This window comes from Miscanthus floridulus, chromosome 5 (assembly GCF_019320115.1).
Source record: "Miscanthus floridulus cultivar M001 chromosome 5, ASM1932011v1, whole genome shotgun sequence".
Lineage (NCBI taxonomy): Eukaryota > Viridiplantae > Streptophyta > Magnoliopsida > Poales > Poaceae > Miscanthus > Miscanthus floridulus.
The window spans coordinates 110,213,275-110,240,118 of record NC_089584.1 but is presented as its reverse complement, the minus strand read 5'-3'; the positions used below and the strand labels follow the sequence as shown (position 1 = coordinate 110,240,118).

Below are 26,844 nucleotides of genomic sequence, written 5' to 3'. Positions count from 1 at the left end.
GAGCCTCTGCCCTCTATCTCGTCTTCGAACATATCTCTTGCAAAAAACTTCCTCAGAGCCTAAGCTGCCCTTTGGGCAAAAGGTGGTGAGGGAGTTGCCGTAGCCTAGAGGCGTAGGCCGTCTCGTAGCTCGGCCGACCTTTTGGCCGTGGGACAGACTTTCGATCCTTAGGGTTTTTACAATCGATTTGTCAGAGTACACGAGAGAGTTTGGCGTAGAATTTTTTGAAAATGACTAAAAACAGTGTCTAGGACTTAGGGGGGGTCCCCCCTAAAAAACAGTGTCTGGGACTTAGGGGGATCCCCCCTTCTAGCCCCTGAGGGAGGCTCGGTTCTACAGAGGCAGAGCCAAGTCTAGTTCGAGCTCCGCGGTGGGCACCTCTGCAGAGGCAAAGCCGAGTCTCCCTTATAGCATTATCGTAACGCTGAGCCCTGCGATGGGCTCGAGGGGTTTCTCAAAAAATTAGAACAACTAAAGAATGCTTCTTTATTTTATTTTGAGAAACAATGTATACAATGCTTGGAAATTTAAGGGTAGAAGAGACGTAGCTGTTCTATGTTCCAAGCGTTGGTGAGGATTTCACCCTTCTCGTTGGCTAGCTTGTAGGTCCTGGGCTTTAGCACTTGGGCGATGATGTATGGCCCTTCCCATGGTGGGGTCAGCTTGTGGCGGCCCTTATTGCTATGCCTCAGTCTCAGCACCAGGTCGCCCACTTTCAGGTCCTGGCTTTGAATGCGCCAGGCTTGATAGCATCGTAGGGCTTGCTGGTACTTGGCTGAGTGTAGCAGCGCAACGTCTCGGTCTTCCTCTAGTTGGTCAAGGGCGTCCTTGCGGGCAGTGCGGTTGCTCTGCTCGTTGTAGGCCTATAGCCTCGGGGAACCGTACTCCAAGTCAGTGGGGAGGATGGCCTCGGCTCCATAGACCAGGAAGAACGGTGTGAACCCCAAGGCTCGGCTCGGAGTGTTCCTCATAGCGATCGCCTTGGTGCGGGTGGTAGCCTCAGGCAGGCCCATTGTTGTCGTGGCGCCGTCGCCTGCTGACCACATCATGGTCGCCTTGCACCTTGCGTCAGTTGTTGAGGCGGTCATGCACCGAGGGGGCCTTGTTGGCTGTCGGTGCCCAAGCAGGCTCGGGACGAACCGAGGCCTCTCTATTATGCCGAGGCGGTGCCATGGGTAGTTCCAAGGCGCCCCTGCGCCGTCGAGAGGCGGAGCTTTTGGCTAGCTTTACCGCGGCGGCGTTGAGGGGGTCTCGGAGCTCGCCATGGACCTATCACCCCTCTGAGGTAGAGGGCTTGGGCATTGTTCAGAGTAGCATCGCCGCTGCTGCGATGTTCTGGCTAGCACAATTGAAGATAGGGGGTTGCTCGCCTCCTTCGTCGTTGTTGATGCGGTGGTTGACATCATGAGCCCTCCATCGGGCGGCTCCACCATCACCGCAACCCTGCTGCTCTTGCTCGAGAGTGTCTCGAAGCTGCTGCAGAAGGAGTTGGTCTTGTTCGACCTTGGCCTGAAGCTCACAGAGCTGCTCTAGGTCCAGGCGTCGAAGTTCCTCAGGGGCAAGGTTCTCGTCCCGCACTGCTCGGGGCTCAACACGTGGAGGTGCGGCGCCGCCTGCCCCCTTAGGGGGCGGGGAGTGATTGTCTACCCCTTCATCCTCATCGCTCACGCTTGGCATCTTGAGCTTAACGTTGAAGCACTCATGAGTGGGATCATAAGTGCCTCCGTCATTAGAGTCGGATTAGCCGAAGTAGTAGTCGCTCGTGGCCATGAAGCGGCGCATGGCTTCAGGGTCATGAAGCCTAGAGAAGTCCGCTCTAGCCCATGCCTCATCCTCCTCCAAGGAGTCAGCATGGGTGTGGGTCGGGGTCATGGCGATGAGGTCAAGGGCAAAATGTTGGTAGGTGGCGGTGGCATTGCCCAACCTGAAGGGGTACGGGGATGATGTCATCGCCAGGCTCCACTCCACCAGAGTCGACTCCTCAGGAGGTGGCGGGGCAGAGCTTGATGACGGGGCGTCGCTGCGTGCCACTAGTGTCTTTCCCTTGCCCAGGCTTAAGCTAGACAGGTCCCCAGCCAGGGACTCTATATAAACAGCCGGGCATGGGATACCGGTGGAGCGTGGTGCGTCACCCTAAGCTCATGTGGTGTCAAGGTGGTCCTACCCGTGTCATGCCTGGCAAGCGCAACAAGAGCGGTGGCCTGGGCGTCGCCTGCGCCTAGGCTGCTGGTGCGTGATGTCGTCATTGGTTGATGGGGCTCTGGGTGGGAGGAGTACCATATCGTACTCATGTCCTAGAGACATGAACTCTAGGCTCCCAAACCAGATCACCATGGCGAGACGCAGTGGTCATACGGGGTTTGCCATCTGGAACTTGTTGGGATGACTAAGCTGACACACAGTAGCTCCCCTATCTGGCGCACCAACTATCGGTGTTTTGGGTCCGACGGATCCTCAACCGGCTAGTGAAAGTGTACTGTGTGCCCCTAATCCTAGATGGTGATGCAAAGAGACACAAGGTTTATACTAGTTTAGGTAATAGGTGCCCTACGTCTAGTCTAAGAGAGCGATCTTGTATTCCTTGCACCGAGATGCTTGTAGTAGGGGCTTACAAGCTGAGTGAGAGAGAGAGCTAGTCCCAGGTCTCTACGAGGAGTGGTGTGGATTGCTTGAGATATTGATCTCTTGCAGTGAGGGAGCGCGTGTGTTTTAGAGCGTTGTGCGTTGCTTGTCCCTGTGAGTCCATTTGTCTCTCTTGCCTAGAAGCGGCCCCGGTCACTCCCTTTTATAGTCGAAGGGAGGCATAGGGGCGGTACATGGATTTGCTACGTGGCGTTTGTGAGCAAAGGCGGCATGTCCGAGCCCTATAGCTCGTCACTATGGCAGTATGGTCGGTGGAGTGGCCTTGTCCTCGGTGCACTGGAGCGATGCGCCGATCACGCCTGATCCTATGCGACGTGGGAGCTCCTATGGTGGCATGCATGCCTTCTTCTGTTGGAGGCATGCTGGTCACTATACGTTTGACCGATGCGAAGAGCCGAGGCTAGGTAGAGGCGACGACGTGGGTGTGCTGACTCCGAGGATATAGGAGCTTGGCCCTGTGCACGACATGGGAGCTCCTGCGGCTTGACGCAGGGTATGGTGCGTACAGCGGACGATGTGCCGATCGCTGTATGTTGACAACATAGAGAGCCAAGGCCCAGTCGGTGCAGAGGCTAAACCATTGTGGGGGGCTCGGTGGGCGCGAGTCCCAAGGCTACAGGGGCCCGGAAGCGGATAGCTGAGGCTTGGAGGGAGCAGTTGGTCTTGTACGTCGATTCTTAGGCTACAGGGACCCAGACTTGACTCTCCACGCCACACTGTCCTTGGAGCAGGGGTTAGGCAGCACAATGCAGCATCGGTGTCAGTCATGGGCATAGTGCCAAGCACAGCGGCTGGTAACCCCTGCCTCATCCTGTCCCGGACGGCATGGCATCGATGTGACTCCCATCTTGTTGGCCAATCCACTGTATCGAGCCATCGTTCGGCTGATGTTGCGGGAGTGGTTGGACGCGTTGGTTGGATGTGACGACCTGTCAGAGAAGTCGGTCAAGGCGGAGGTGACAGGGTTGATGCCGAGCCAGCCTCGAGCGAGTCAGAGAATTGGTATCTCATCCAAGGCCTTACGGGCAGGGCCTCGGGCGAGGCGGAGAATCGATACCTCGTTTGAGGCCTTACGGGCGGGGCCTTAGGCGAGGCGGAGAATCGGTACCTCGTCCGAGGCCTTACGGGTGGGGCCTCGGGCGAGTCGGAGAATCGGTACCTCGTTCGAGGCCTTGCGCACGGGGCCTTGGGGGAGTCGGAGAATCGGTACCTTGTCCGAGGCCTTGTGCGTGGGGCCTCGGGTGAGTCGAAGAATCGGTACCTCATCCGAGGCCTTGCGTGTGGGGCCTCGGGCGAGGCGGAGAATCGGTACCTCATCCGAGGCCTTACGTGCGGGGCCTCGGGCAAGGCGGAGAATCGATACCTCGTCCGAGGCCTTACGTGCGGGGCCTCGGGCGAGGCAGAGAATCAGTACCTTGTCCGAGGCCTTACGTGCGGGGCCTTAGGCGAGGCAAAGAATCAGTACCTCGTCCGAGGCCTTACATGTGGGGCCTCGGGCGAGGCGGAGAATCGGTACCTCATCCGAGGCCTTGTGGTTTCATTCTAGGCCGAGCTCGCTTTGGGTGAGCCTGGATATTGTTCAAGGTGGGCCGGGCGGTCCAGCCGAGCCTCGGATAAGGTGGCGGTTTACCGGTGGTTGTCTCTTGGCTTTGATTTTTATAAGGTCTAAGCAATTTTTTCAGTTCTTGCTTAGGGGACCCCTTTTTATGGTACCCGACACCGAGGTTCCCTTTAAGCTATCCAGTTATCAAAACACCAAATCTCACAGTCATACCCACAAAGGGTCCAAATTACCTCCTAGGCGATTCTATCTAAATCACCCAGGGGCTCGGGGGCTACACTCGATGGGTGCGCTCACGCACACCCTCTGGCGAATTGAAATACCCCCCAAGTGATTCTATCCGAATCACCCTGGGGCTCGAGGGATACACCCATCGGGTGCGCTTACGCGCACCCTCTAGCAAGTCAAATCACCCGGGGGCTTAGGGCTACTATCGGGGACCAAATACTAGGGTACCCCATGAGGTGGAGCTAATAACCATCAAATGCTGATGCTTCCGAACAGACAAAAACATAGCTACGCTTCTTGCTCGAATGACTGAAGATTGGCTCCGCCTCGCCCGATGTCTAGGGGGCAAGCTTCGCCTCGCCCAATGTTCGGGGGTAGGGCTCCGTCTCACCCAACGTTCTGAGCTGGCTCCGCCTTGTCTGATGTCTGAGGGTAGGCTCTGCCTCGCCCAATGTTCGAGGGCAGAGTTCCACCTCGCCCGACGTTCCGGGCCAGCTCCACCTCGCCTGACGTCTAAGGGTAGGCTCCGCCCCCGCCCGACGTTCGAGGGCAGGGCTCCACCTCACCCGATGTCCAGGGCTGGCTTTGCCTCACCTGACCCTCGAGGGTTGGGCTCCGCCTTGCCCAGCGGCTGAGGGCTGGTTTTGCCTCGCCTAACATCCCGGGATAGGCTCCGCTTCGCCCGATGTCCTGAGGCTAGACTCCAGCTAGCCCGACATCTAGGGGCAGACGCCGCCTCACCCAACGTTCGAGGATTGGCTCCGCCTTGCCCGACGACTACACCATGCTCATTCATAATGATGAGCACATGGTAGGATAGGACATTCAAGTCAACCGCAGTACCGAGGACTATGCCCTGTATGCCTATAGGAAAGTATCATTAGGACACGATGGGATGGGTGCTTTAAGCCCTCCTAGGCGTGACAGAGTCCGAACAGTGTTGTAGGCGCTGACTTTATTCTTATAGTGTTGTGGGTGCCGCCATCAGCCCTAGGACGTGGATCCTAACATAGGTATATGACAGCCACTACAATCCAGGAGGGAACTCACATCATCTACAACAACGAACATAGGGTCACTTCCCCATCTGCTCCCTGTTGGGTCACGGCTTAGCACCCTGGCATGTCATACCATCTGCCAGAGTAGGATGGGTCACGACCACTTGCTGAACAGAGCCAGATCATAGTCCTATCAGGATCGATGAACGTGCTGTCCCTGGCACCATCTGCCATGTCAGCAGGGTAGGGTCAAGGTTAAAGGAAAACCTGGGACCTTTGAAGGACCTTCTCTACCACTAGTTTTTTTCCTTTTTCTCCCATATGTAATCCTTGCTCCCCCTTGGTCTATAAAAGGGAGGGCAGGGCACCCCCACTAAAGGGACGGATCAATTCAACACACATCACACTCTCAGCTTAGCAGCAACCGAGCTCTTGGCATCCTTTCGATCTTTTCATTAGAGACTTGGGACATGTCCCTCTCTCGACCATTTGTACCCTCTACTATGAACCTTTTTTGTGCTAATAACACGAGCAGCAGCAAACTGGACATAGGGACATTCTGCCCGAACCAGTATAAACCTTGTGTCCTTTAGCACACCATCCGGGCCTAACGCGCAACAAATATAAATTTACTAGATGGTGTTTGTTCGAAACACCGACAAGGCGTGTTGCTGCATACAGGGAGGAGAGGGAGGAGAAGCTTGAGCGTGCACGCCAAGCGAAAGCAGCGATGGAGGAGAATCCCGATGCCCTGAGGAAAAGAAAGTGGTCTCGTTGCACTCAGTAGTCTCCATTACTTGCTAATTCTGTGGTTTATTCATGAACAGTGTTGTCAACTGTTGGATTTTTTATTGTGTTGTCATGTAATGCACTTTAAGTATGAGCATGCTTAGGTCATGTACTGCGTTTATTTAGTTTGTCGGCACGTACTTCTAGTATTATTGTGTTGTTTAATGTATTATAGTATTGGACGCACAACCACGCACATTGCAGCTGGCTCTTCATAGTCGATCTCACATAGTTCTCTCACTGATCCGCACATTCAATTAGGATCATTCGCCTGAGAATCTTGGGAGGAGAACCTAGGTGCAGTACCCCCTCAACTGCAATGCCATCATCATCATCTCCAAGGCAATGCAGCTCCTCCCAAGCCCTTGCAACCATCTCACTAAATGAAGGCATATTATTGAATAGCATAGACACACTTTGCATGTGAACAAACTCAACATATCCATAGCGATCGCTTTCAACGGTGCCTTCATGATATATGGTCACTAGCTTGTCCATCTAGTTCAAACACATAATGAAACACATGTCCTTTAGTTCAAATTAGATGATAGATAGTACCTAACAAATACTTTTTTAACTACAAACTAAGTAAATAAGATAATAACTACATGTATATATATATACAGTGTACTCACTAAATAGTTAGATCCTATTTAGTTAACTAAATATATAACTATATTTCTAGGTAGCTATCTAACTATATCTATGTACCTATGTATCTATGTTTTAATCTATCTATATATCTATCTCACTAGATCACTAACTAAATCAACTACCTAAGTCATCACATTAACTAGTAAATAACAAATAATCGAACTACTACACTACAATCAAAGCTAACTAAATACCTACATTGCATATTCATAATTTTTATTTGTCTGACGAGTTTAAGAGCTTGAGCAAGCGACGATGTAGGCAAATAGCCAAATCCAAATTGTTCGGGCATGGCGGCTGCTGCATCCTTCTAGGCGGACATCACCCCCTCCCCTCGGCCCTTGCCAAAGGCCATCGCCCTCGGCCCTTGGATGGCCGACGGCAGGAATGTGGATGGGGTCGCGGACGTCGACGGAGTCGCAGCGGACGCCGGGATCGATGGCCCTAGGACGGAGTAGCAACGGACGCCGGGCGTGGGTGAGGGCGACGAGCCGAACCGGTGGTGGCGCGGCCAGGCGCTGCAGGGGCCGGGGCTGGCGATGGCGGGCGGTAGGCGCGGGACGGTCGGCGCTCCGTGCGGCGAGGCGGCGCGAGCGGGTTGGGGCCACGGGCGGCCGGCACGGCGGGCGCAGGCGTGGGCGCGAGAGGTGACGGCCGCGGCAACGCGCGGCTACGGGCGCGGCGGCGCGGCAGCGGTGGCTCGGGAGCAGTATAGAGAGAGAGGAAGAGAGAAAGTAAGGGAGGGTCCATACGTAAGACAGGGCTTGGCGCCAATAATCACGGTGTCAAGCTCTTCGCCAAGATCCACGGCGTCGAGCTTGGCGCTAAAATCCATGGCGCCGAGCTGGCTGTCATGTCAACGTCCACACGCGCCAACGTGGCCTTGACCTAGGCGCCAGAATCTATGGCGCCGAGATATATAAGCTCGGCGCCACCAACGATGGCGCCGAGTTAAGAATCCAGATTTTAAAATCATAGCTCTAGGGGCATATTTATGAAAAAATTTTAAAAAATAAAAGCTAAAAATAAAAAATTTGGCCGGCCGGCCTGCCACCGGTGGATCGCGGCCCAGCACCCGACTGCCCTGGCTCCATCGGCACCATGCACCCAAAGCGATCCCACCCCCGATGCATCCTTTTCGTCTCCCCTGTCAGCTGGGGCCCATCCAGCCAGGTGCCGCCCCGTCCCTTCTCGCTTCGCTCCGGGCGGGGCTCGTCCCCGGCACAGGCTGATCTATATATACGCCCCCACGAGCTCTCCCACTTCTCCACGTGCACTTGCTGCAGCAGCCGTAGAACACAAGCACACCACCACCTCGACTCCACCTCCCCTGTTCTCAGCGTGCTTGCCCTGTTTCGACCTCCTCTGTTCATCCGCCTCGCTCGCCCGCCGTACAGTACAGTGCAGGCCAGGCCAGACAGCCATGGTGGTGCTCGCCAATCCGCCTGTCATCGACCAGATCCCGCTCCTGCGGTCCCCGGGCCCCAGGGACACCTTCTCGGGCGTGCCGGTCGTCGACCTGTCGAGCCCCGGCGCGGCGCGGGCGATCGTCGACGCCTGCGAGCGCTTCGGCTTCTTCAAGGTCGTCAACCACGGCGTGCCCGCGGCCACCATGGGCAGGGCCGAGTCGGAGGCCGTCAGGTTCTTCGCGCAGGCGCAGGCCGACAAGGACCGCGCCGACCCGGCGTACCCGTTCGGCTACGGCAGCAAGCGGATCGGGCTCAATGGCGACATGGGGTGGCTCGAGTACCTCCTCCTCGCCGTCGACTCCGCGTCGCTCTCCGACGCCTGCCCCGTCCCCTCGACCGCCGCGTTCCGGTGAGCATACTGCTATACGAGTGCCTTGTCTTCGCAGGCAAGCCGGTGCAGCACCGATTGAGATTAACCGCTGCTTGCTGTTCCTGCAGGAGCGCGCTGAACGAGTACGTCGCGGCGGTGCGGAAGGTGGCGGTGCGTGTGCTGGAGGCGATGGCGGAGGGCCTGGGCATTGCGGACGCGGACGCGCTGAGCTCGATGGTGGCCGGCGCCGGGAGCGACCAGGTGTTCCGCGTGAATCACTACCCGCCCTGCCCAGCGCTGCAGGGCCTGGGCTGCAGCGCCACCGGCTTCGGCGAGCACACCGACCCGCAGCTCATCTCGGTGCTCCGCTCCAACGGCACGTCCGGCCTGCAGATCGCGCTCCGCGACGGCGCTCAGTGGGTGTCCGTGCCCTCCGACCGCGACGCCTTCTTCGTTAACGTCGGCGACTCGTTGCAGGTAGGCGTTTTAATTTGGCACGTGATGTGACACCGATTTCTTTTGTTTTTGAGGCCCGCGCTCGAGTGCGTTTTTGTATCCGCCTTTCTTCTACAGTGCTGCACCAGCAAAGCTAGTTGCTAGATTCTGCCTTCAACATGCTATTAAAAATCTAGCGCGCGCTTTCGTGAACAAGTCAAACTGAAAAGGCCACACACGGAATGCCGGCCGGGCGGGCGGCCAGTCAACTCATCAGTCATCACGCATGAGTGGCATTAAAATAAGTGAACCACACCACACGACGGCAAGAACGCGTTAGATAGCTGCAGAGCAACGCACCTTGATCTGCATGTCTCACAGGGATGCGTGACTGGCTTTGTGTGCAGGTGCTGACCAACGGGAGGTTCAAGAGCGTGAAGCACCGGGTGGTGACCAACAGCCTCAGGTCTAGGGTTTCCTTCATCTACTTCGCGGGACCGCCGCTGGAGCAGCGGATCGTGCCGCTGCCGGAGCTGCTGGCGGAGGGCGAGGAGAGCCTGTACAAGGAGTTCACGTGGGGCGAGTACAAGAAGGCCGCGTACAAGACGAGGCTCGGCGACAACAGGCTGGCCCAGTTTGAGAAGCATAGTAGTGGCATCTAGCTACCAGGACGGCGACTACTCCAGTAGCTAGATTTTTGTGGTGGGTGCAGGGTTTCCGCAAGTTGCTAATGGCCTGTGTTTGGGGCGTGCGGTGGGGTTACTTGCCTATTTCGGTATGCTGGAGCCGGACGGGCGATGAGCCGCCGCCGCCGCCGGTAGTTAGCGTTAACCAAAATAGCATGGCAGCGAAGGGACCATCCTTCCTCTCTGGCTCGTTAGCTTGCTTCTGCTTTGCTTTTCTAGTTTTTTTTGTGTGTGTGTTTTTAAGCATAAAAAAATCGCGTGTATGTATTGTCGTGTAAATGGAGGTTTGTGTGTGCGCCTGCCTATGTGGACCTCCTGTTTACCTCTTACTCGACCTGCTGCCAATGTTCCATCCACTGATCCACCGCCATTCCTCTCTCCGTCGAGCAATCGCTTTCGGGCACTGGACTTCCTAGCGCACTTTTTGGCCGTTTAAATGCACTTGATGGCAAGATCTCTGTATTCAATGGACTACGTACAACATAATTGTGCGAGCATATGCGGATCAATCGAGCAATGAGCACCGCTCCTGCAATATTACCTGTACCAAAGGAGTTGGATCCGCATGCCTCATATGTATTGTCATGTTGTCTGGTAGTAAATTACCATGAAGCATGAAGCAGTTACTCCCAAGATGATACTAAGCTCCTACTCCTAGAATTACCATAAGTAAGGCTATGTTAAGTTTGACCAAATTTTCAAAACTGACAGCATTATGACACCAAACAAACATATTATAAAAAATACATTTTATGATGTACCTAGTGATACTAATATGATGTCATAAATATTGATTTTTTCTATAAATTTAATCAAATCTAAAGTAATTTGATAGTATAGGACAATTTTACTAGTTGTTTTATTTCAGGATATTTTTTTTTTAATTGGGTCAATCTCAAAATAATTTGACTATGGATAATCTTAGAAGTTGATTTATTTTAGGATGAAGGAGCAATTAACCTTTTTTTAGATGACTCCGTGATTAAGGCCAAGAGACGATAGAACAGGATGTAATTTGCGCACGTGCCGAAGGCGTGGTACAGCGAGACGTACCTACTGTACCGCAGATCTACAGTACAATGTTTACGTACATACGGGTCCCTCTCCCTCACGACGGACAAGTGTAGGACGCGACGTGTAACCGTAGGAGGTGGGGGGCCTGGCCCGCCTGGGGAGAGCAGAGAAGCCCAGAGCCGCGGCCTGCAGGACAGAAAGGGGCCTGGACCCGGACAGCGACGCTGTGCCCGGCCGGCGGCTGCGACCAGGCCAATCGGAAACTACGGTGACCGGGCACGCGCATGTGGCGGCACTGGTGCCAGCCCAATCGCTGCCGCTGCGGCCGCCTGCCTTGCCTGCGTACCGTCCCCTGCCCGTGCCCGCCGTGGTCAAAAGATAAGCTCGAAACAGGTGGACGCCGCTTTCAATTCACCAACGTACGTGTCGTGCTCCACTTCACTGCACGTCGTTTAATTTTACTACTACACGATGCCGTGCCAGGAGCATGCAGTATCGTGGTGGCGTGCAGCGTACGATGCTGCATGCCACCGGTACTACCAGTATGTGCGTGTGCAGTGCAGCAGCCATAAAACACGTCCGACCTAGAGAGCGATCGATCGAGACCGAGACGAGAGCTAGGCGATGGCTCACGCGTTCTGTGTTGCGTGGCAGGCGGCGCTGGCCAGTAGGGCATTGCTACCGATGAGTGATGACTGCTGCGGCCGGGCCGGGTCCCTGTGCATTGCGGAGTTTCTGGATTCGGAGGGGCCACGGCCGCTGCCGCTGCCACTACCGGCTAGGGCGCTAGGAGCACCACCCGGACCGGGCTAGGGAGGGAGGAGTGACCTGTGACATGCTGTCTTCTTATCTTATATCCACGATTAAGTGCTTGTTTAGTTCAAAAAAAAAATTCCCAAAAAATGCTACAGTAGCCATCACATCGAATCTTGCGATACATGCATAGAGCATTAAATGTAGACGAAAAAAAACTAATTACACAGTTTGGTTGCAAATTGCGATACGAACGTTTTGAGCCTAATTAATCCATGACTCAACACTAATTGCCAAATAAAAACGAATTCCCAAATTTCATGAACTAAACACAGCCTAAATGAACCACTGTTGCAGTCCCCTTTGCGGCAAAGTTCCGGACAACGATTTTGCATAACTTGTAGGAGTATCTTTATCAGAAATGCTATACAACATACGTATGTTTTAGCATCAAAAAATACATGGATTTTTTATCTATGACGTCTAGGGCCCACATGTCATAACTGGCGTGCATGGAGGCACCACGCCCGTGCCTCCCCAGCCTGCTGCTCGCGCTGCTTCCCTGTTGCTGCCTGCTGCCCCGCGCGGCCCCGCAGTCCTCCTAGCCGGCGGCGGACAAGGCGCAGCTGCTGCTCCAAATCAAGCGTGCATGGGGCGACCCTCCCGTGCTCGCCGGATGGAACACCTCGGCCACGGGCGCACGCTGCGTGTGGCCATATAAGACGTCTAGGGCCCGCGTCGGCCATGGCAGTGGCGGTGGCGGCGGCGGCGGCAGTGGCGACGGCGGATCCGGCTCCATGTAGGCCTCTCCTCCTCCTCTGCGATCTGTGATTTGTCTTTTCATAGAAAAAATGTTTCTTGTGATCTGTGGCCCTATTCGGCTTACCTTATAATCCACAATATTTAGCTTGTTTTTTCAGTTGGAACAGTATTTTTCTCTCACAATAATTCAACCAGAATAGTGTTTTTCAGTCAATTCAACCAAGTTTCAGTAAGCCGAACGGGGCCTGTGATCTGTGATCTTGTGATTTATGATTATCTGGAGATAGAAGAAGGCTGGAGGTAGAAGAAGGGTGGAATATGTTGGATCTTAATCCTATGGTGCAAAAAAAATCATGTGTTGAAATTGCATAAAACACATGGTTATGTAGTAGACAGACTCTTTGGCCTCGTTTGCTTTGCTGAAAAAATAAGCCGAAACACTGTTTCGGCTGATTTATTGTGAGAGAGAAACATTATTCCGGCTAAAAATATCATCCTCCGATCCGCCAACGTCGTCGTTGCCCTTGCAAAATATATACACCTAGCAAGATTTATAGAAAATGTGCCGGCTAAGTCCATGTGGTTTGGGTAGTAGCCTCAAGTCCATGCCGGAGTAGGACGTATATGAAAGTGCATCTAGCCCTTTAGAGGGTTTTGGATGATTGAATGACAACGTGATTAAAGGTCTAACCTATTTACTAAGTGTGGATAGGTAATAGGTTATCTCATAGGTACTTAATGAAAGTCAAAATGATATGTTGTTGTATAAACAATCTAGTTCAAGCACAAGACAACAATGCAAGTGGAATTCATGCAAAGACTTATTTATTGTGGGATTTCTATATACTATATGAAAGCAAGCTCATAAGAATTAATTAATGAGACATGAGGGATTGCATATGGAATGGTCTCATATTTGAAGCTTGCTAAAATTGAAATGAAAAAGATAACAATACAAATGAATGGATAATTCAACACAAGATGTGACTTGATGGCTTGAGATGGCGAAGATAGCAAGGAAAAACTTTGAGGTACTAAGCAAGGGTGAAGGGCAAGCAATGGCTTGGCGGCCGAAGAACCTAGTTAGGATGAAGAAGAAAGTACTTGCATTTAGTTGAGGTACTAATCAAGCTATAATGGTCATATTGATGTGGAGGATCAAATCTATATTGGACAAAGTGTTGAAAGTGACTTGATGCATTTAGAGTTATTCATATTTAATGAATGGAATCAAGTTACGTGCTCAAGATGACTATGCTCAAGTATAAAGATCAATATCAACATGTTGGCAACCTCACTTGATGAAGATTAAAAGAGACGGCATCATTTCGAAAGAAATCAACTCAGGTGGTATAAATTCATTTTTCATTTGATCTTGAGTTTAATAGGTATGCCGTACTATTAAGAGGGATGCATCATGTTGATAGATGATTATTCATAAGTGCTCAAGCCAACCCATGTGAGTTTTGAGTGTTTGAGAGACAAAAGAGCTAACCTGTTTTTGCTGGTCTAGCAATACCGGACTTGATACCGGACGTGTCCGGTATTTGCCCAGCAATGGTAAAGTTGTTGTTCTCGGGTTGGTTCGTCGGCAGTTCCAACGTGAGTTAGAAGTTCCGACGATCAGGAGTTCTGGCAATGGTCGGGAGTTCCGACATCTCATGCTTAACTGACTTGGAGAGTTCACTGTGGTGGTCATACCGGACATATTTGGTATTGATGGCCAGAAGCCAATAGCTAGTTTTCAAATGCCTTGAGGGTCGGGAGTTCCGACATGAGTCGGGAGTTCCGACGGTCGAAAGTTCCGGTATGAGTCGGGAGTTTTGACACCTCACATACTTTAACTCAGTTACCATAATTTTCAAATATGTTGAGGGTTAGGAGTTCCGACGTAAGTCAAGAGTTCCGATGGTCAGAAGTTCCGGCATTCATCGGGAGTTCTGACGCCTCACAACGTTACTATAACTTAGTTACCGTTGGCGCAGTGTAAGTCTAGCAACGGCTATAAAATAGCTAGTTTTTCTATAGGGGCTATAAATACCCCAAGCCTCCACCTTTGGAGGCTACTGATTCTGCTGATCCTCTAGCATGTTTTTGAGCTTTGCCAACTCTCCCAAACCCTCTCTTAGTGAGTGATTCATCCAATTGCCAAATTTATTTATGGGTTAAGAGAGAATTTGAAAAAAAAAAGAGCAAGCCACCACTTGGGCACCTGTACATATTGTCAATCTCGTGATTCACATTTGTTACTCTTAGACTCTTCGATCCTAGATGGTTAGGCATCGTCGGAGAGAACCCGAGAGATTGTGGTGTGCATCAGAAAGTTTATAACGGTCGATTCTGCCGTCTCAGAATCAACTAGTGGAAGAAGGAAAAGGAGTTAGAAAAGACTCCGGCTAGAGTGACCTTCGTGGTAACCTCTAGGGCTGACCTTCACTGGGTCACCCACAGCCCCCTCAATGGAGAGTAGGACTCGAACGAGTTCGAACTTTGGTAAAACAAATATCGTGTCTCAATTCACATTTAATTTGATATTTGTGTTGCTCTAGCTCCTGTGCAGGTTATCTGTGTATATTGTCATCTCCAGTAGATACCTGTAGTTTGGTTTGAAGATAGAAATCAAAAGGAGCAAGTTTGGGGCTGCTCTACAGAAACCGTGCATACCGGACATTTCCGGTATTTCCTGCCTGCGTTGAATATATTCATTCTCTGTTCTAACTTTGTGTTGCAGGGTTGTAGCTTCTATATATAGTCTTTATACCTTGTATACCATGTGTCTAACTTGTGAGGGGTGGTATTACTCTTAATTTGGAGTTTCCATTTTGAAAACTCTCTTTACTAATCGTTTCCGCATTTAAAGCTGTTAATTTTCAGAAACACCTATTCACCCCCTCTAGACGGCATCCTAGGTCCTTTTAGTACAACATCAATTTTCTTTCCATTCTAATGAATCATGTAGCAAGAGGATGGACACTAGCAGTGAAAAGAAAAGAGAGGGAAGAGTCCGACTTATCTACCAGAAGCGCATGTCGTTTAGGCCGTGTTAGCTTTTTTGGGTTTTGAAAGCTAAGAGGACCCACAAGTGTGAGATGAAGAAGTGTGATATAAAGTTGTGCATCTTGATCCCTCCTCATTCTATGATGTTAGGGGGCATGCCCTTCTAACTTTGCCCCTAGAAGTAACCCGGCAACCGGTTGCTCCCCTGTTTTCCACGTTTATCATATATGTTTTTGCATTTCATTTTCATTTTAAAGCAACTATAGAAGTGGGAAGGATAGGCCCGGTTCATTTTCACACCAATAGTTTGTGCCTTCTCTACATTTGTTATATCGTTTTATTGAAGTAATCATTCTGAAGTTCTTATATGGGCTTTTGAAAGCATCTTGGCCCCTAGTTGGGTTTCGGTGATTAATCACAATACAAGATTACTATGACTAATGTGCGTTTTGCAGAGGCAATTAAGTTAGGTCATGGTAATGGAGATCAATTGGGCAATCAAGGTGGTCATGCCCCTACGATGGAAATCATTTTGGTTTTCAAAGGATGGACGATAAGGTTAAGGATGACTAGTTCTAAGTGTCGATTGGAGTTGGAGTGACACTTAGAGTAGTTTAGGACTTTGTTTTTCCTTTGGCCGTACTATTAAGGGGGGTATGAACGGGTAGCTTGACCTAGATGAGTCTAGTAAGTTAGGTGTGGTGCACACTTGTTAAAACTAGCACTAGGTAGCTCCACAACAGCCCTATGATCCTATGGAGCAAACTTAATTCACATATGTTCGAGAGTTGGATGTGAATAGAGGGTCAAATGTTGACCAGACGCTGGCTCCGGTGCGACCGGACGCTGGCCGCAGGGTCCGGTCAGTGCATTTGATCAAGGAATTGTGTTCGGTGTGACCAGACGCTAGAGTGGTCAAGTGACTGGACGCTGAGAGGCAGTGTCTGGTCGACTCCAGTAAGGTTTCAGAGAAGGAATTCTGCGATCGAATGCGACCGGTCAGTACTGACCGGACCTTGAGGATCCAGCGTCCGGTCGAGTACAGTAAGCATCCAGTGAGGGTTTAATGCAATCGGACGCGTCCGATCAGTGGTGATCAGACCCTGCCAGCGTTCGGTCAACACTTAAACACTAGTGTGCGGGTTGAACTGACCGGAGCATCCGGTCACCCCGTAGAGGCACGTAACGGTTCATTTTTTAGGCTGCCTTATAAATAGAAGCTCCACTCGTGCGTGGAGTCACTTTTGCTCATTCCAATAGCTGAGAAACACGTTTATGAGTGCCAAGAAGAGCAAGGTCCTAGTGAGGTGATTGAGATTCGTGAATCCAAGAGAGTAGCCTCATTAGTGAATCAAGAGTAGCAAAGTGTGCATCCACCATTCTCATTAGGCTTTGAGTGGTCAAGTGAGAGTTCGTGCTTATTACTCTTGGTGATTGCCATCACCTAGATGGCTTGGTGGTGATTGGGAGCTTGGTGATCACCCAACGGAGCTTGTGGGTGACCCAACTCAAGTTGTGAGCGGTTTTGGGTGATTCGCCACGACGGAGTGTCAAAGAATCAACCCGTAGAGAGCACTTGATCCTTGCATGGATCAAGGGGGAGCTACACCCTTGCGCGGGTGCTCCAACGAGGACTAGTGGGGAGTGGTGACTCTCCGATACCTTGGTAAAACATCGCCACGTTCCTCTCTCTCTATTTACTTTGAGCATTTACTTTGAGCAATTCAATACTTGTCTTTATATTCATAGAATTGCCATGCTAGAGTAAGTTTAGAACATAGGTTGCAAGTCCTTTGTGTGTTAGATCAATAGAAATACTTTTCTAGGCAGAAGGGGTTAATTGGGCTAACCATAGGATTTAATTATTGCAAGAAAATTTAGAATTAGCCCAATTCACCCCCCCTCTTGGGCATCTTGATCCTTTCAGCTTTCACATTACATTGTTTTAGATAGGAGCTAGTACTATCTAATAGGATATGCTTCCCATATTTGAAAATGAGACTTGCTAAAATCCAAGTGCCTGAATTTTTGATTCCTTTTAGACGATAGTTGTTGCATATATTTTAAACGAAAATTGCAGGTTTAGTTCCTTGCAATTTATGTAAGAATAAAGAACCCAATAGGCAAAACCACAAACCCGACAAAATTTGATCTATGTCGGCACAAAGACAATTGACAATTTACAATTATTTCTATAGTCAGTAAAAGACAAAAAATTGAATGTTCCGATACAAAGACAAATAATAAATCACAAGAGTAACAATTTACTTGTACTAGTTGGTTGTACAAGAGTGTTGCCTAAAATCATCTTAAAATTCAGACACCAGGAATATAGAAGTGTTAGAAAATAAGATGCATGATTTCACTCGGCATTGTTTTAGTTAGACTTTGACCCATAACTTAGTTTGACGCTACAATGTTTATAGCGGTAAAACATGCCCCTCCTACATCCCAATTTTATGAGCATGTCATAAAAGAGAATTAGGATGTTTTATAAGAGCTTTACAGTTAGTTAAATATGTCGTAAGAATCAGGTTCTCTTGTCGACATCCAAACTTTTAATTATGCCAATTATACCTAAAAATTAACCTAAGTAGCCACCATAACTCTAGTAAAAGTCGAGCGTAAATCCAGCATGAGTCGACAGGAACTAAAACCAAGGTGTGGGAGAGATTTATTTCACTCGAATTTAATTTTATATAACGTTCCCATCTCTACATGTTGTTTAATATGTTGATTTTATATAAGATGTGTCGGTGCAGAAAGTGACCAACAAGTAAATATTTGTAGATTTGTCGTATGTTGAGATCGAGGGTGGCCTAGCACTCAATGACACAGGGTTTATACTGGTTCAGGCAACGTGCCCTACGTCCAGTTCGAGTCGGTCGGTGACTTTATTCCTGAGCCCAGGTGCTCGAAGTTTTGTAGTAGGGTTACAAACAAGAAGGAGAAAGATGGGGTGCATGAGAGGTCCCGTTGGCTCCAGTCGGAAGGGCCGAGAGCGACAGGAGCTCCTCTATGAGCTAAGTGTTCAAGCATGTGCTTGAGGTCCGAACCTGGTGGTTCTGTGGTTGTGAGCTAGTGAACTTGGTTGATCTAATGAATCTAGAATGACTTATATGAACTTGAATCTACTTAGTCTCTTGGGAGAGAGTGCATCCCCTTTTATAGATGAAGGGGATGGCCTTACAAGTAAGAGGGAGAGAGTTCATATGCTTCTAAGTCTTGTTGCCCATGCCGACGGGTACAGGAGGATGGTAGGCGCCCACAACATTGTTGGATGTCAATTGTGTGTGGGAGGTTATGTCGTCTTGTTTTGGGTATGGCAGATGTCGGCACCTGCATATACTGTTGATGCCCAGAGGCATGTGAGGAGTTTTCACCATGTTCACTTGGTACGGTAAATTCTGGCGCCCACAACACTGTCGATGCCCAGAGGCATATGGGGGGCCTTACCGTATGGGAGTTAACGACACCCACAATACTATAGAGGAAAATGTCGACGCCTACAGTACTATTTATGTTAGGGCAGTTGTAGAGTACTGTTCCTATAGGTGACAGGATACGGTTCCTAGTATCATGGTTTGACTTGAGCGCCTTGCCTTGCTTTCTCCGTTCATTCCCTGATCCCTTTTGAGTGGGCAGCCCTAGTCGGTTGGTCCTAGTCGACTCTGGTTACACCAGTCAGAGAGGAGCAGTGAGCAAGGTCTTTGCATACCCCGGTTGAAGATGTGGGGTTGGAGTCAGAGGTAGTGCTTTGCTAGGCCTTCTGGTTAGAGAGACCGTCCTGAGGCGCTGGAGACCGAAGTGAGCGCTCTGGTCGGAGAGGTGGTCTAGAGTCGACAAGCGAGCGCTATTCCTCCTTGGCCTGACCTTCTTGTCAGTGACTGGACCACCCTTTTGGCCTATTATTTTAGACACTTGGGCCGGCCCATGAGTTATGCGATGTCTGCTTGGGCCGAGCCTTTGTGGGGAAGCTGGTCTGCAAGGGACCACGGGTTTATGAAGCTGACAGGAGCCTCCGAGCGATTTGGGCAGAATCGTCTGGGGTTTTTTTGTCTCGACAGTGAATGCACGCGAGCGCACCTATGGGTGTAGCCCCCAAGCCACCGGGTGATTCAGGCAGAACTATCTGGGGGGGTTTCGTGTTGCCAGCGGGGGAGGTTTTCGTTTCGTCGGTGGGTGCGCACGAGCGCACCCACGGGTGTAGCCCCCAAGCCCCCGGGTGATTCGGGCAGAACCATCTGGGGGTGTTTGTTTAGCGAGCGTGTGTGAAAGGTCCTTGTTTAGTTTTGGTAATTGAGTGACAACCTAGGTGGACTAATTGTGTTTATGTGAGATACACAGGTGATTAGTCCACAGGTACATGTGTGTGAGCAACATATGCCATGGAGGTGAAAATGGCTTGGAGATGTTGCAAAGCTCACACATGTGATGATGAAGGAGCTTAAATGCACATGAGACATGACATTGAGTCATGTGATCAAGGTGGAGAAGATCAAGACAAGACTTGGCTTGATAGACCAGTTGCAAATGTGAAGGGCAAGTCGAAGGCTTTGGAGTGATGGACTGCGTGGCGGTGAAGCTTGAGCAAGACTTGGCGCCGATGGACGATGGCAATGGTGAAGAGCAAGTAAAGTCAAGATCGATGAACCAATATGATCACGTGATGATATGAAGTGGATCATATCATTGTTGATCATGTTGGTGCATGTGTTGCATCGACATTGGAGGAGATGGAATGGAATGCGTAAGGCAAAGGTATAACCTAGGGCATTTCATTTCACCGGTCATAAGTGTGTAGAGAAGTTTATGACTAGGTTTAGGATAGATGGCCGTACTATCAAGAGGGGCAAACTTGTTTGCATATCGGTCATCTAGTGCCACTCGAGTGATCTAACTTTGCATCGTCGCTAGGATCGAGTGGCGTGGCAAGTTGAGTGGCTAACATCCTTTAGGAAATGATTGTGAAAAGCTAACACACATACACATGGTGGTGTACACTTGGTGGTGTTGGCACATCTACAAAGGAGGTGGTGTTTGCAGGGTTGAGATGGGTTTGGGTCCCTCTTGGGAAAATAGAATCCCTATTTTCTATTGCGCCGGATGCAAATTCTTATGGTTGGCACATTGGAGCAAGGGTGAAGAAGTTAGAAGTGAAAACGAGTTGATCGCGAAGACGCTGGCGTTGGTCAACTGACCAAACGCTGGGTCTAAAAGCACCAGACGCTGGTAGGGTGTGTCCGGTCAGGCTGATGTCCGGTCAGTTGAAGCTGATGTGTCTGGTCAGGTCAAGTGACCGTTGGAATCGAGACACGTGGCCGTCTGTGGGCGACCGGAGCGTCCGGTCGGCCCGATTTTTGCCTAGTGAAGGGGTCCATGCTTTGTGTCCATGCTTGAGAGTGCTTAGGAGCCCTCCATCTCACACATACTTGATAGCGATCATCTGATTGTGTGAGCGATTCTAGTGCGATTGCATTGTGAGGTTGCATCGAGTGGCACTAGATGATCGAGTTGCAAGCCGGTGGTGCGTGTTACTCTTGGAGGTTGCCACCTCCTAGACGGCTTGGTGGTGGTCTCCGTCGAAGCGCGCAAGAAGCTTGTGCGGCGCTCCGAAGAAGTGCTTGTGAGGGGCATTGTGCTCGCCCCGCGGGAGCCGCAAAGAGCAACTCTAGTAAAGCATGTCATTGAGCTACCCTCACTTCCGGGGTAGGTTCTTGTGGCGCCCGACGTGCGGGCTTAGCGGGTGATGCTAATTAGCCGCCGAATCACCAAGTGAGCGGTCGACACAACAGGGACTAGCGTGTTGGCAAACACGTGAACTTCGGGAGAAAAATCATCATGTCAACCTTGTTCTTCCCGTTGGTTTGCATCTCTATTACACAAGCTTGCAATTACTTTTATACATATTAAGCTTGTGTAGTTGCTCTTGTAATTAGATAGCTTGTGTAGCTTACTAGTTACCTTCTTGCTTGTGTAGCATAGAAGTAGCTCCCGTGCGTGGCTAATTTGGTTTGTGTAACCTTGTTAGTCACATTGCTTAGTTTGTGTAGCTAAGTATTTGCACTCTCTAATTTGGCATTGGTTGCCTTGTTATTGAGCATTGCTAGTGAGCTTAGTTGGCTTTGTGCTTTTGCTTACTAGTATGTGTAGGAGCTCCCTTGTTGCTTAAAGTACTAGAGGCATAGGTTTGTGTGACCTTGCTCCTAGCATTGGTTAGGTGAGCTCTAGCTAGCCCGGCACCTTTGTTGCTTGATTAGTATCTTTGGAAGGTGCTAGAGAACATAGATAGAGGGGTGTAGTCTTGGCTAGACCGATAGTTATAATTCCGCACTTGTTTCGGTTAGCCGACACGATTAATTTTAGAAAAGACTATTCACTCCCCCTCTAGTCGCCATCTCGACCCTTCAGTGTGTGCGCATTTTTCAGTCGAGACAGAGTTGTCGACCAAGGCGTCATTACGCAGCCGAGGTGGTTAGTTTCGAGGGATTGGGTGAGACGGAGCTTGTGGGTCCTGGCATCGGTGCATGTCGTGGGACTAGGCGAGGTAGTTAGTCTTAGGGATCAGACGAGATAGAGCTTGTGGATCCTGGCATTGGTACACGCTGTGGGATAGGTCAAGTAGGAGTCATGGATCCTAGCCTCGATGTAGCCCGCACACACGAGGCAGTTATTTTTTGGGATCAGGCGAGGCAGCAAGGCAGTGCTCGTAGATCCTAGCATCGGTGCAACCCGTGTAGCCAAGGCAGTTAGTTTAGTTAGTTTAGGGATTGGGCGAGATGGTAAGGTGGTGCTCATGGATCCTGGCGTCGGTGCAGCTACGCAACCGAGGTAGTTAGTTAGTTAGTTTAGGGATCAGGTGAGGCGGCAAGGCGATACTCGTGGATCCTAGCGTCGATGCAGCCCGCGTAGCTGAGGTAGTTAGTTAGTTAGTTTAGGGATCGGGCGAGGCGGCAAGGCGATGCTCGTGGATCCTAGCGTTGGTGCAGCCCATGTAGCCGAGGCAGTTAGTTTGTTAGTTTAGGGATCGGGCGAGGCGGCAAGACGGTGCTCGCAGATCCTGATGGGGCGAGTTCGAGGTCACAGACCTAGGTGTTTTGTGTCTTGAACCCCTAAGCCCCATTGGGCTTTAGTAGGGGTCGGTGTGAGTTATGTGCATTACCCTATCCTTGGTTCCTCACAACCAAAGGGGCTGAGTTTTGTCGCTTGTCCCGATCGCTCGGGCTCGAGTGACGCGCTCGGTGAGTTCGCTAATGGGTATGATCAAGTGGAATTCGGGTCCGTCGTTCGTGACGGGGTCGATATAGCCCTCTTGTGAGATTCCACTGCTCCTTTACCAAGTAACCTGGCATATGCCTGGGTCATTTTGGAGACCAACCCGGGTGGCCTAACGGCCTCCCCTAGATGGAGATTATGTGGGCTTTGCAAGAGGTTTAAGATCGAACAAGAAGGTTGAGATGACCCTATCTACCAGACTGGGCGAGGGCCGCATGGGGCTCGTCTGCATTTTTCTTCCCTGGCTCTATTGGTTGCTCATGTCGAATGAGGCAACCACCGCTTCATGACATAACACAGAGCATTGTGATGCATTTCGCTGCATGTGCGATGCTTAGTTCCCGAACCCCCAGACGGTTCAAGGCCCGAATCATCCAGAAGGTACGGGCATATGGAATGAATGCACATATGGATGTATGAAATGATTTATAAAGAAATATAGGGGGTGTGGTAGTGTTACCTTAATGACTCGAGTGACAAGGTTTGGAGAGCTCCAGTCATAAATGTCCGACCGGGACCCATGCTCCTCATTCATGGTGGAGTCAGCATGGCCTACATGGGGCGTCCCTTCGCTCCCTACCTATCTCTCGATGTGTTTTTCTGAGCCGTTCAATCGACTTTTAGGGAACCTGATGGTCTCTCCCAGCGGAGATCCTGTTTTGGGTTTTTCCAAGTCTCGCCTAGGCAAGCGGAGGGCCACCTACGTGTGGTGGCGCTTTGGTTCTTGTGCCCGGCATGTGGTAGTGGCTGGCGTGTGGTAGTGGTGGGCCATACCCAAGCCACGTCCTGTCTAATCAGGAGCCATTCCATGGGCACGTCTCATCGGTCAGGGCGCGTCTCATCTGCATTAAATGGGAAAGAGAGAGGGTTTTTTGTTCTGCTATTTCACCTTTCCCGATCAGCGTGCCCTCCCCTAACTATTGTACCCTTTTCCTTAAGTAGGAGGAGGAGAAGGTTTCGCTCTGTTCTTTCGCCTATTCCTCATCTGCCGCCCCCTTTTCTCTCGAGAGTGTTCTTGAGAGCCATGGCGGTTTCTACGAAAGAAAGGGGAGAGAGCGAGGGAGAAAAAAGAAACTCACAAATCCTTTTGCGATCTCAGAGCGAAATGTCGGACTAGAGGTCATCCACCATGAGGGAATCGGTGTTGAAGGCCTTCATCGTGAAGGGGTTCCTACCGCCGAAGGAGGTGGCGCACTCGAGGGCTTCCAGGAGGGAGGAGTTCCCGCAACCTTGGCCTAACGAGGTGGTGTCCTTTCTCACCTTCCATGAGCGTGGGTTAGGATACCCCGCGCACTGGTTCCTACGTGGGCTCCTCAATGAGTGGGGTCTGGAGCCGTAGCACCTTAATCCAACGGGGGTGCTACACATTGCTGGCTTCGTCACCGTCTGTGAGGCTTTCCTCAGGATTGATCCACACGTGGACTTCTTTCAGTGACTGTTCTCTAGGAGAGCCTTGATGGTGGGGAATCTGGCCGAGATCACGCCGGTGGGAGGTTTCGCCCTGTAGAGGAAGCCGAGCACAGGAGGCTCATATCCCACGTACATCCCCTATGACTCCAACTGGGGTGGCATGGGGAGTGGTTTTACATCAGGAATCCGATGGAGGCGCCGTTCCCGGCATTCATCGGTGGGAGGCCAGAGAAGCAGGACAATTGGTCATGGGGTTGTGCCCGTAAAGAGAAGAAGAAGGTGGAGGTCATCGAGGAGGAGCTCCAGAAGATCGTACAACATGGTCTTGATGGGGTGCGGGTGTTCCACACCCTCTATCGCCGCCAGGTTGCATTGTTGGCGAAGAGGACGTGGCCGATGTGGATGTACAGTGGCCCATCAAACCCGGACCGTGTGTCGCCGGAGGAGCTGCCGGACGACAAGGTCTAGAGTCACCATGGTCGGGTGCTATAGCTAAAGCCCAAAGAGAGGGTTGAAGGGAGGCCCACACCTTCTAACTCTAAGATCGTGTCCAGACTAGTATGCTCCCTTTTATTTTGTTCATGCTTCTTCCTCTGCTTTTCCTATTTTTTGATTCTAGGCCACCCATTCTATAGGGGCTTGGAGTTTACAAGTCCTGGTCGCACCTTCCCAAGGGACAGGAGGGCATGGCCTGGCAGGTCGCCCAGAAGGTGGCAGATGCCAGGAGGAAGAAGAGAGCTAGGGAGGTTCGGTAGAAGCAAGAGAAGGACCAGGAGATCACCCCGCGTGTGAAGGTCGGGGAACATCGGAGCGACATTGAGTCGGAGCTCGTGTCAGAGGATCCCACGGATGTGGATGACATGGTTTTCTCTGAGGAGGAGGAAAGTCAGGAGGTCGTTGTGACCTCAGCGGAGCATCGCAACCCGACGGCGACGTCCGCTGGTGATGAGCACGAGGCAGAGCGACGCCTGGTGGTTCCCACGCCGAGGAAGCGTGTGGCGAGAGCAGATGCCATCGGCGAATGGGAGGCAAAGTGAACCTGGTCACCACGCTCCTTGGTGGCATCATCGGTCCTATCACCGCCTGCCGCGGATGCGACCGAGGAAGCCGGGCGATCCGAGGAGCGGACTGGCACTTATGCGTCATTGGGACCGGTGCCAATGTGCGACTCGTAGCCAGAGGAAGCCCTGCCTACCACGAATGCGGTCAAGCAAGTTGGGCGGTCTGAGGAGTGGATTGGCACCCGTGCATCGTGCGACTCGTAGCTGGAGGAGGCCCTACCGCTGCATCGGTCGAGAAGTCCCAAGCTAAGGGTCGTGGTGACCCATAGGCAGGGTAGGAGCCAGTTGGGGCATCTTCGCCCCGGCTAAAGCGAGGGGGCATGGGTCGTAGCCCAGGAGCGGTCCTTGTTTTGCAGGCCCATCATCGTTGGGTCTTGCCTTCAGAGTTGTACCACTCACCTCCTAGTATGTTTTCCTTTGTTTCTTTTTGAACTTTTGTTGTTGAGTCTTTTTGGAGTTTGACTTACCTGCCCTTTTTGTTAGTGGTCAGGCGATGATGGGATTGAGCATCGCCCCAACTCCCATGTAGCAGGCTTGGAGGCCCACCCTGTAGCGTGTCGCGGCGAGCTGCGACGGTGAGTCCTTCCCTTCTAAGGGTGGTGCCCCTAGGTTGGTTGCTGGTACGGTGGCAGCAACAACGGCGATCCTGGTGCTGATGGCAGAGGTTGCGTAGGAGGTAACTCTCGTAGCCCCTCCTTCACCAGCCATGGAGGAAGAGGAGAGGGAGACCGAGCTTCCTGCCTCATCAGTCGAGGAGCTGCACGGCTCACCCTTGCGGTTGGAGCTGAAAGCGCTAGAGGGAGACGTGGTTAGGACGGAGTCTGAATGCCTAGTGGTGGCCCACGCACTCGAGGTGGTGGATATCCCATCTGATGACGAGACGGAAGTCATGGCTGAGCCACCGGCGGCGTCACAGGAGCTGGTGGTGGTTCAGTCTGAGGTGGGGCCCTCTAGTGGGCTACCAGAGACTGACCTAGAGTGGCCCTGCCCCAAGGACCCAACAAAGGTGCGGTTCGTCCTTCGTGATTCATAGGAGGGTCAGCTCTGGGATATCCTTGGGGAGCAAGGACATGCCATGGTGTCCGAACTCGCCAACCTATCCGCAAAGCTCGAAGACATCTAGGAGCAGGTTAAGTCCGCTCAATAGTTAGTCGAGGTCGACCTGCAGCTTGCCACGGAGGTGAGTTTCCCATACTTGTCCTTGACCTTTTGAATCTTTTGTTGGTTGCCTTAGCATGCTTGTTTTTCATAGAGTCTAAAGGGGGTATCGTCCTACAAGTCCTGCTTCCTTCAAATGGAGCATGCCAGGATGGCTGAGCTTGAGCATTAGCTAGAGTCTGCTCATCGCGAGTCCTAGGACCAGGTGGCCGAGGCGACTGCGGCACAGGCAGGGGGAGGGGCAGCGTGCAGCAGAGTGGGTGACCACCACCGAATGAGGGCTTGAGGTGATGAAGGCCTATCAGGTGGAGACCAAGGCAAAGTTGTGGACATCCCTGGCGTACTCCAAGGTGGCGCTCCAGAAATCCCTGAAGACCCATCAGTTGGAGTGGAGCGCCTTGGTGTCGAAGCGAAACACCTTGGAGTTAGCGCGGAAAGCCCTAGAGTTAGAGCGGAAGGCCCGGTCGGAGGTAGACCGGGAAGTGCTCACGCTTTAGGGCCAGGTGATGGAGACTGAGGAGGCGAGCGTCCGACTACGCGAGCAGGTGGCCCGACAGACAGAGGAATTCTCCACCCTTGAAAACTTCTGCGTTGGTACATACCTTTTTTGTTTTTCATCGTGTTAGTTTTTTCCTTCAGCC

General features: G+C 51.4%; 1 protein-coding gene across 1 annotated transcript; it reads left to right on the top strand.

Moving 5' to 3' along the window:
- Positions 1-8,155: 8,155 nt before the first annotated feature.
- LOC136453008 (gibberellin 2-beta-dioxygenase 3-like) lies at positions 8,156-10,185 on the top strand. Its single transcript, XM_066453585.1, has 3 exons — positions 8,156-8,691; positions 8,781-9,129; positions 9,495-10,185. The coding sequence occupies exons 1-3, from the start codon at positions 8,297-8,299 to the stop codon at positions 9,747-9,749; spliced, it is 999 nt and encodes a 332-aa protein (XP_066309682.1). The 5' UTR covers positions 8,156-8,296; the 3' UTR covers positions 9,750-10,185.
- The last annotated feature ends 16,659 nt before the right edge of the window (positions 10,186-26,844 follow it).

Coding starts and splice junctions, on each gene's coding strand:
- LOC136453008 (XM_066453585.1), top strand. CDS start 8,297: ATGGTGGTGCTCGCCAATCCGCCTGTCATCGACCAGATCCCGCTCCTG. Junction 8,692..8,780: donor CCCTCGACCGCCGCGTTCCG/GTGAGCATACTG, acceptor CTGTTCCTGCAG/GAGCGCGCTGAACGAGTACG. Junction 9,130..9,494: donor ACGTCGGCGACTCGTTGCAG/GTAGGCGTTTTA, acceptor CTTTGTGTGCAG/GTGCTGACCAACGGGAGGTT.